Raw genomic sequence first — 10,685 nt, 5'->3', positions numbered from 1 at the left:
AAGCCTGGTGACTCACCAGGCTTTACTTCCGCCCCCACTAGGCTGAGCATTGTTTGTTTATGTATTATATATAGCTGCTATGACTGGTGTAGACAGGTTACAGAGTCTCTTTGGTGACATTTTTGGAAGCACAATGGTCAGAATGTAAACACATAGGGAGACTGAGGTTTTATTTTTTATTTACTGGAACTCTGAAACCTCTGCCTGTCTTTACTGGTCTACATGCTAACAATTTAAGCAAATTAAGTGACAAAAAAATTGGACACATTAATTAGGATGAAACAATTTAAGTGCAAAGAAAAGGACATTTTCATTGTATTTATTTTTATGTTTACTTAAAAAAAAAAAAAAAAAAAACTTCTTAGTGTTTCTAGTTAGGTATTCCAAGAGTTTTCTACTCTTACGCTGATCCCGTGTGCCCTTTTACAAGGTTTTTTTTTTTTTTTGTGGGACTTTGGAAACTGACGGTCTGATGGGACAGTCCACTGACGCCCCATTTCCTCGGTGTCTGACCGTGACATTTGCCGTGCTCCTCCTGAGTGTCGAGCTGGGATTGTGGGAGAGTTAATAGTCGCTTCCAATAACCTAGTCATATTTTCAAATTTCAGAACGAGAAGATCATACAGTCATTTGAATCAGGTGTTATGGAGGAGCAAAAACATCTAAAATATGGAGGGCAGTGGTCCCTGAGAACTGAAATTGAGAAATACTCCACTAGAGTTAGTCTACTGGATGAAATAAACAGAAGTTCACATAGTTGAGAGAGAGGGTTCGGGGTTCCTTTGTGTAAATATAACCGTCTTAAATATTCGTTTGTACCACTCTCCATCAGTCTGATAAATCATGGCCATCTAGCAGGGCCTGTACAGACTAATAGGAGGCCCAGACAGTGATCAAGACTAGCATGAAGGGAATGTATTGTGTGTGAATGTAAATGAGATGGCTATGGGGATGTACTGCCAATCTGGCGTTTGTGTTTTTATATATTTTTTACTTTTTGCAATGATGTTATTTTTATGTATCTATGGTTATTGTCTTTTTTGAAGTATTGTTTATTGTTGTACTACAGCCTTCCCCCTACTTCCTAGACAAATATCTCCTATGGGAGACTAATAAATGACCTTATCTTAGTTTACATGGTAAATGGTAATTGTTGCTCATGGTTGTTGCTAGGGTATCTCTTGGGTGCATGATACCTCATTGGACCTACGTAGGGAGTTTCTAATTCATGAAGACAGAGGTAGAAAATAGAGAGTTCAGAATGCATAATCATAGTGAACAGAGCAGAGGAAGTACTGAGGTCATGCTGATAGTTTGTCATGTACAGGGAATGAGTTGAAGAGAGAAGTGATTGCTGACTTGGTGACTTTGGTTTAAATGACTGATCAGATCTTTATATTTTAAATGTATTTCTGTGCACATTACTGTGTACCGTGACTAAAAATGGAATTTGATTTTGGTAGTTTTGGAATTAACAATACTGATGTGTCTAATGTAAACCCTTGCTTTAAAATTGCTTCTTATCTACCGACAGAAATGCCTACTATTGTGTGTGTATTTTTGAATGTTTTTCTTGGTTCCATATCTGTAATAACTGTTTGTGGAAACCTCCTGGTAATAATCTCCATCGTTTACTTCAGACAGCTTCACACTCCAACCAATGCTCTCATCCTCTCTTTGGCTGTGGCTGACCTGCTTGTGGGCGCCCTGGTCTTCCCTCTCACAATAGAGTTCTCTATAAGCTCGTGCTTGTATCATGAGGACATATTTTGCAAAGTAAGAAGCAGCTTCGACATAACGCTCAGCACATGCTCCATTCTGAACCTCTGTTGCATTTCTGTTGACAGATATTACGCAGTGTGCCAACCGCTGGCATACAGAACTAAAATCAGCAGCCATGTTATTGTGGTGATGATCTTGGTGAGCTGGGGCGTTCCAGGTGTGGTTGCGATCAGTCTAGTGGGGTTTAACAGAGCAAAATGTGGACAAAACTGTTTTTTTACCGTGGTGCTGGGAAAAATTCTGATTGTTCTGATTACATTTTACTTCCCACTGCTGGTAATGATATGCATCTACCTAAAGATTTTTTTTGTGGCACAGAAGCAAGCACACAGCATCCAGAGCATGAAAAACTCTGGGACATCTGTCAGTAAGATGGAGAGGAAGGCCACTAAAACCTTAGTGATTGTGATGGGAGTTTTTCTGCTCTGTTGGCTGCCTTCCTTTTTATGTACAACAGTTCTTACTTTTAGCAACGCTTCCCAGCCCGGCCCTCTGGTAGAAATACTCAACTGGCTTGCGCTGTCCAATTCAACGTTCAACCCGTTTATTTATGCTTTGTTTTATAGGTGGTTCAGGTCAGCGTTCAGAATGATTATTTCAGGAAAAATTATTTTGGGAGATTTCACTAACTTCAAACTGTTTTGATGTTTGAAGTTATTATTAGAGTAAATCCATAATGTCTAATTGAAATTATAATAGCACCTGTAGCTTTACGAGTGCTTATATGTGCTTAAGAATATGTTAACTGCAAACAAAGCCAGATTTGAATGATTAGTCAAAGCGAAATCTTTATCAGTGAACATGGAAAAATAATTTATTAATGTAAAACTAATTAAATTCAACTCCTTTATGTTCATGTGTTGTTGTTTGTAGACTTCCACCATATTTCAGTCATGTCTTATTTACACACACAAATTAAATAATTATATATGGGGTATATGGAGACTTTCAATCTAATATGTCCAATATGTTTTATGAAATATTCCATTTTCTCTTAGTCTCAACAGATAGAAACTAGCTTATACTAAGTCTGGTGCAAAGCATTTTATTATTCATGTTTTTTTGCACATTGTCTGTTAAATAAACTAAACTAGTATAGACACAGGAAGCAGGACTTACTGCAGACATAATTGTTAAACATTATTCTACATTTTCCAGCATCCAGCAGTTTTTTTATTATTATTGAAGATCATGTAAACACTTAATTGCCCTCATTTTTCTGTCAATCGTGCATTAATTTTCAAATATTGTTTCCTTAACACATACACAGCAGGGATATCCTAGGAAGTTGAAAGTATTTGTTTGTTGAACCCAAGCTGTTCATTCAGGTGCCCCATTTACATCCATGCCCACTTATACAAGTTTCCAAATAGGATGTGGCCTTCAGATTAGTTTGAGAACAAGCATAAAAATGGACATCCATGTCCACGAAGCTGATTGTAAGCCTTATCAGTGCAATACAAAGCATGGGCGCAATGGTGACAGACTTTCTCAAGAACTGATGTAAGGCAGGGCAAGTTTATTTGTATAGCACATTTCAGTAACAAGGCAATGTCAGATGCATTACATCAGGAATGTCAAAGTCAAATACACAGAGGGCCAAAAACCTAAATTTGCTACAAGCTGAGGGCCGGACTGGTTCAATGTTTATTAAAACATATTGAAATGATTGCACATAGCCTATTGAACCAAGACCTAACACAGTGTACATTATCTAATAATTAAATGAATAAAGCAATATTTTCTTATGGATTTGTCAGTAATTTCAAGTGAAACCATTTTTCAACAGGCAAAAAGACAAAAACGAACTTCTTCAAAGATAAGTCACATGTCCTGTACATTAACAGAATAAAGCAATATTTTGTTATGGCTCTGTCAGTAACCTCACGGGAAAACATTTTCAACAGGCAAATAGCAAAAAATTGAATTGTTTTTAAAAGCAAAATATGTTTCTTAATATCAAGATGAATACATAAATAAAAGTGCATGCATTATAAACAAAAAATGCATTACTGTGCACTATCATCCTACCAATCACTGCTTTCAAATAGTAAAATAAAAAAAAAAAATCAAATTAGTTGTATTCTTTCTTATGGCTCTTATCTGCAATCCCCCCCGAGTCCATTCAACTGAAAAAATACATATAAATAAATAAAATACAATAAATCCATGGCATACAGACAAAACAATACTTCAAGTATTGAAAAAAAACCATCACAAAAAAATAACGTGATTTTTATTTGTACAAAAATCATGTCTTTTTCAAACAAATGTAAAAATTGAACTGAATTAAAAGCTGAAAATACGTCACTGCTCTGAGGCTGAGCCTGATACTTGGTGGTTTCTCATCTTTTGTAAAAGTTCATCAATGTCTGGGTTAGGCTCTGAGCTGAGGAAATCCTCAGGTTTGAGTGAAGGTGATTATCAGTAAGACGGCTCCTGTGTGATGTTTTGTTTAGCTTCATTAAAGAGAGGTTGTTCACACAGGTATGTGCTGCCAAACAGAGAGTGTGCAAGCAGCTTGGATGCACAACTGGGGCATTGTGCCTGGGATAAAATGTGCAAACTCAGCAGCTCCCACTCCCTCATATTTTTCCTTCATTGAAGGAAGCTCAATCAACTCCATTGGTAGATTTGGTGGTGCGCTTTCTACATCAACTGCAAAAGGGCTGCTGAGCAGTTCAAACCTGCTTTTTTTTGGGCTTCAAAGTCAGCAAATCGGCGTCGGAAGTTGGCAGCAAGTATGTTGAGTTTATCAGCAAACTGTGCACTCGGGAACTCAGCGGTAGAGAGTTTTTCTTTCATGGTCTGGCAGCTGGAAAAGTGGCTAAAGTTTTCTTTCCGCACCTGCATCTCCCACAGACTTAGCTTGGTTTTAAAGGCCTTCACTGTACTGTACATATCAGAGATGACACGTGCCCATCCCTACAGCTGCAGATTCATCACAGTCAGATGACTCGTGATGTTGCAGAGAAACGCAATTTCACACAGGAAAGTTTCATCTTGGAGCTTTGTTGTGTCTTTCCCCTTGCTTTCCATGACCAGACATTTCCTCACAAAGCTCGAAACATCTTTGCAGCACCTTTCCCTGGCTTAGATTCTAACCCGGTTTTTAAAAGTGGTTCAACCTGTCTGTACACACATCTCCTGGTGCCATGCTTATAACAGGAAGTTGTCGTTGTTTTGAAGGACTGTGATTGGCTTATATAGGTTTAAGCTTTGCCCTACTCTGCACCTTATGGCAGGGGTGAGCAATCCTGGTCCTCAAGGGCCAGTGTCCTGCAACTCTTAGATGTCTCCCTGGTCCAACACACTTCAATCAAATAGCTGAATCCCCTCCTAAGTACAGTCAAGTTCTCCAGAGTCTCCCCGACAACCTTATTATTTGACTCAGGTGAGTTGAAGTAGAGATGCATCTAAAAGTTGCAGAACACCAGCCCTCATGGCCTGGAGTTGCCCACCCCTGTCCTATGGGTTTGGCATGTTTAAGACAACATTCAGTAGTATAATTCATCAGGTTTGTGGAGATGAAAATTTTTTCTTTAACTGATGAGGTGTGGACAAGATTATTTTATAAAAACAAATATCTCCACTACATCAATTTAAAAAGATACGGCTACGTGTGGACGAGGCCTCAGTTTCCTGTTCTTAGCTAACAGCTATGTATCCCATTGAGATGTTCTGTTGTATTTGCTTCAGTGGTTATTAAGCCTAAACCAAATCTGTCTCTCTATCACATATACAGACACACCACACACTAATATATTCACAACACCATGCACAAATTGTAGTGTGTCCCATCTGACTTGGTGACTGAATGTTTGCATTCATTATGATAATTAGATGGACTCCCCTATTTATTTGTCAGGTTATGCACAGAGAGGGCGACGCCTGTGTGAGTGAATTCTGACATGCTTGGTAAACTACATGTGCTTTATTCTGATCTTTTGACGGTGATGTGTACGATCCATATTGGTGTTGATGTTGTGGATTTTAGCAGTAAAGTATATTTGTATTGATTGTGATATTTCAGATATCATCCACTATGGAACCAGAGGTGAATGCCAGCAGAGCTGCCATACATCCCTGTTATGAATCATACGACTCGTCTTACAAATTTACAAGCAACCCTTCTTTTATTTGTGTGGCACTGTATGTTTTCCTTGGCTCTCTGTCTCTCATAACAGTGTGTGGAAATCTCCTTGTGATAACGTCAATCATGTACTTCAAACAGCTCCACACTCCCAACAACTACCTCGTTCTCTCCCTTGCTGTGGCCGACCTGCTTGTCGGCATTTTAGTTTTCCCCTTCAGCATGGCGTTCACCGTCACTTCATGCTGGTATGATGAAGATTTGTTTTGCAAAGTGCGAGGCAGCTTTGACGTGACACTGAGCACAGCTTCCATTTTGAACCTATGTTGCATTTCTATCGACAGGTATCACGCTGTGTGTAAGCCGCTGACTTACAAAAGTACAATGACTGATCGTATCATTGCAATGATGATTCTGGGATGCTGGGGTACGGCGGCTTTAATTGGAATTGGCATCATCATTGCAGGATTCAATCAGGGAAAATGTGAAGGGGACTGTGTAATTGATGCTTTGATATCAACCACTTTGGCATGTATTTTTTCTTTCTATATCCCAGTCATTATAATGCTTGGTATTTATCTAAAGATTTTCCTTGTTGCGCAGAGTCAGTTAAACAGCATCCACAGTACTGGCTGTCGAAGCAAAAAGTCTACTGCAGCTGTTAGCAAGACGGAAAGAAAAGCAACAAAAACCCTCGCTGTTGTGATGGGGGTTTTTATCTTGTGCTGGAGCCCCTACTTTCTGTGCATCATCTTTCAGCCTTTAACATATGATGTGACGCCAATTTCTGTTATCGAAACTCTAAACTGGCTAACTTTGTCAAATTCTATGTTGAATCCTTTCATCTATGCTTTCTTTTACAGCTGGTTTCGATCAGCTGTCAGAATGATGATTTCTGGAAAGATTTTTCAAGGAGACTTTGCAAACGCAAAGCTCTTCTAACATTATGTTTTAATGCGCATGTAACTTTTATTGGAAATTGATGTTTATAAAATCAATAAACATTGTTTCTATAACATAGAGTGTTTATTTACAGCACATTTACACAAGATACCAACAACAAAAGAGACCAAAATCTATGAATCAGATTTAGAATTAGGCCTCTTTCAAAGACTAGTAAAGAAAAAAACTATAAAGCTCATCTTAATTGATGTTTTCTGTCTGCCATAGCTTACAATAAATGTCCAAATGGTTTTAAATTATTCATACACTCCAGTAAGTCATCGTATAAATTAGTTCTGTTGATCTACTTCCAATTATCAACCCAGAAAAATGTGAACACACCTTACACCAGGTCAGGTAGTACTTTAAGTTTTCCTTGAAGATCTAAGTTAAGCTTGTTCAGATGATTCAACAAGAAACCACAAATCTGATTCCCACTGGGGGTCACAAAGCTTAGTTCTTCTCTTTCTCGCAGGTTTGCCAGTCCTGCTCTAGATAAGCATTGAATTAAACCTCAGTCTGTCTTGGATTTAACATCTGACTCTTTCAGATTAGACTTCAACATTGACTGATGTCTGATGTTTATCATCTGACCTTTCAGCTTCAGCTGTTTCTGATATCTGTGCATAGTTTGAAAAAAGGCTAGTCAGTGACGTAGTCAACTGAATGTGGTAGTATGAGATGAAGAGCGTTTGCGTTTCTATAAATGTTCAAGGAATGCTGTTTGTTGTGGCAACTCCCACAGAGGAAATGTAGCCTTTTATATGACAATAAGATATGACACTTTTTTGTTTTTATTATTTTGCTTACCTGTAACTGCATGGTATTCAAATCAGTTTCTACAGTATTTAATAGAATCAGCATGAATGTTTCAGGACAAACCTTTACCCCATTATGTGTTAAAATGACCTCAACTTTGAAACTAAACACTGAATGATGAAATTATGGGTGTTTAATCTAATAAGAAACAAATACTTTAGTTTGTTTTTATTTTTTACTCTATGCTTCCTTTCTAACCAGTCCCATCACTAAACTGGTGCTATGAACTATTCTTCCTGATTCCACCAGAAAAGTACAGACTGTGATCCGGGCAAACCAGTTTTATCTTAGTTTTGATTCAACAGCAGCCTAAGGCAGATGCATGCAAATAAAATGGTGTGACTTAGTTTCACTTTTAATCTGCACAATTGAGCCAAAAATAACTTGATGCTTTAAAGTTAATTTTAAAAGTTAGATTACGAACGGAATAACTGTGATCATCATCAGAATTTCAGTAAAATCTACAAACACCATTGTGCAACGTTCATACACGCTGATGGTGTTTCAATATCAAAAATCATTGGAGTTCTGAAATGCCAATCAGTGTTGCTGTGAGGAGTGTTCACTAAAATGTACATATATTTCTCGAAATGGTATTCATAAATCTAGCTGGTTGTATAAAGATATTACTGTTTTTGAACATTTTTATTTGCTCACATTTGTATTTTTTCCCAATAAGGGTACTTGTTCCCACACTAATATGCATAGATTATGCAAACATGATAAAGGAGCTTAGATCTAATTGGCTAATCAAATCATGTGGTGAATATGGTAATGAAAAGTGGATCCTATTATCCAGGTGAACACAGCTGAGCTCTGGACACATCACAAGGTAAGGGTGTGTGAAAACAGGTCCTACAGCAAACCTGCAACATACTAAACTGAATCCTGTCTGCTTTTCTCATCATCACAGGTTGATACAGTAAACTCTTCAGCATGGATGTAGATCTTGTGGTCAACAGCAGCAGTGTTGACCCCATACATCCCTGCTACATCTCAGACAATGGCACTTACATGTTTGCACATAACCCCTCTGTTATATGTGTATCTTTGTACATTTTCCTTGGATTACTGTCTGTAATCACTGTATGTGGAAACTCTCTTGTAATATTTTCCATCATTTACTTCAGACAGCTCCACACTCCTACTAACTACCTCATTCTCTCTCTAGCTGTCGCTGACCTGCTTGTCGGGGTCTTGGTGTTCCCCTTCAGCATGGCTTTCACCGTGACTTCATGCATGCACTATGAAAGTTTGTTCTGCAAAATACGCGACAGCTTTGACGTCACAATGTGCACGTCCTCCATTCTCAACCTGTGCTGCATCTCCATAGACAGATACCATGCAGTGTGCGAGCCCCTGACATACAGGTCGAAAATAAACGTTCGGGTAACCGGGGTGATGATCCTGTTCAGCTGGGGCGTCTCTGTCCTAATAGGAATTGGCATCATTGTTGCGGGATTCAGCCAAGGCGCATGTGAGGACATATGCTCTGTTGACATTATAGTGGCCAACACTATGGGACCTGTTTTCTCCTTTTACCTTCCAGCAGTCCTAATGCTCTGCATTTACTTTAAGATTTTCCTGGTTGCTCAGAGACAACTGAACAGCATCCAGAGCACAAATGGCCAGAGCATGAAGTCTGGAGCAATAGCCAGCAAGATGGAAAGGAAGGCCACCAAAACCCTGGCAACTGTGATGGGAGTGTTTCTTTTGTGTCTCTCTCCCTACTTTATCTGTGTCGTCTTCCAGCCATTATACTACAACCCGCCACCACTTCCTGTGATAGAAACACTGAACTGGCTTACGCTGTCAAATTCAATGCTGAATCCTTTGATTTATGCCTTCTTTTATAGCTGGTTCCGATCAGCTGTCAGGACGGTCGTCTCAGGAAAGATATTCCACAGCAATTCAGCCAACTCCAGATTATTTTGATATTTATATACGGTTGCACTTTACATATTGGGATTTTTCTAAATAATGATTAATGATAAACCCATGTAACAGGGGTAAAGTTTTGAAAAAATATTTAATCTGTTTTTATTTGCATAAAGAAGCAGCCTGTCAAGAACTATTTGTACCTTCTCAATTATCAGTGCAAAAATCTTTAATCGCATTGCATCAATAAAGCACTTCTTTCATTTGCTGTCCAATTTTTTATTTTTTTTTGCACATCTCCACTATTTAATTTTACTTATTAATATTTTTAGGTCTCATACATTTTTCAAACACAAGTTTGGTACATATCCGGTTAAAGTCACGTACATTAAATAGTCTGATTCAACCTGATTTTTTATCATTTGGACAAATGCTAAAATTCGAAATCAAAGACACTGTTTTGAACACAGAAATAAATTAATGTTGCAGTTCATATCATCTGTATCTGTAATAACTCTTCAAAGAGTTATTACAGATACAGATGACAGTGAGCAGGAAGGAATTCCTGTAGCAGTCTGTATAACATCAAATCTGAAGAAGCCTCTGTCTATAATACTGATGAAGACGATGCTCAGGGTCGTTTATACATTTTCTGATTTTATGAAGAATCTATTTTTGCGCCATCAAATCTAGATGAACACTGAGGTATTTATATTCCCCAACCACCAATGCTTCGTTTCCCGTGATGGGACTAGTGTTTGACCAAATAATTTCTTCCAAAATCGACAGTCGTCTTCTCTGTTCTGTTCACATTACATGGTCCTACGCCATGATACAAAGCTCCAACAGGATTCATCAGGGTCTTTTCCATCTCTGATGAACCCAAAGACTTGAGTCTAAAATCAGGGAGATAGAGCACATCCCTTGATTTAAAGGCATCATTATTATGGTTCAAGATGATCTTGAACCATAGTAATTGGAACACTGACCAACATATTTGATGTGTATTGATAATACTATTGATGGCATTTAGTCATCTAGTGGGTAGGGTAGGATTAGGGGATATAAGATGAAAACCAGAGTTGAGTTGGATCACTCAAAATAGCTGAAAAACTATAAGGGTTATGGGAACCAAACATAGTCCAGAGAGTCTGTGGGAGGGGCCCCACAT

The 10,685-nt window shown here is 38.3% G+C and overlaps 3 protein-coding genes across 3 annotated transcripts; all 3 read left to right on the top strand.

Moving 5' to 3' along the window:
* The first annotated feature begins 1,536 nt into the window (after positions 1 to 1,536).
* Positions 1,537 to 2,427, top strand: LOC106943551 (trace amine-associated receptor 1-like). The gene has a single exon (XM_015026857.1). It carries the CDS (start codon positions 1,537 to 1,539, stop codon positions 2,425 to 2,427), a length of 891 nt encoding a protein of 296 aa, XP_014882343.1.
* A 2,990-nt stretch (positions 2,428 to 5,417) lies between these two features.
* LOC106943553 (trace amine-associated receptor 1-like) lies at positions 5,418 to 6,817 on the top strand. The gene has a single exon (XM_015026860.1). The coding sequence runs from the start codon at positions 5,828 to 5,830 to the stop codon at positions 6,815 to 6,817; it is 990 nt and encodes a 329-aa protein (XP_014882346.1). The 5' UTR covers positions 5,418 to 5,827.
* A 1,601-nt stretch (positions 6,818 to 8,418) lies between these two features.
* LOC106943552 (trace amine-associated receptor 1-like) lies at positions 8,419 to 9,618 on the top strand. Its single transcript, XM_015026858.1, has one exon. It carries the CDS (start codon positions 8,573 to 8,575, stop codon positions 9,569 to 9,571), a length of 999 nt encoding a protein of 332 aa, XP_014882344.1. The 5' UTR covers positions 8,419 to 8,572; the 3' UTR covers positions 9,572 to 9,618.
* The last annotated feature ends 1,067 nt before the right edge of the window (positions 9,619 to 10,685 follow it).

The sequence above is a fragment of the Poecilia latipinna genome, unplaced genomic scaffold (genome assembly GCF_001443285.1).
Source record: "Poecilia latipinna isolate Pla-1442-1.1 unplaced genomic scaffold, P_latipinna-1.0 Scaffold5465, whole genome shotgun sequence".
Lineage (NCBI taxonomy): Eukaryota > Metazoa > Chordata > Actinopteri > Cyprinodontiformes > Poeciliidae > Poecilia > Poecilia latipinna.
Note: the sequence above shows the minus strand (reverse complement) of the source record. Positions and strands in the feature narration are given on the sequence as shown.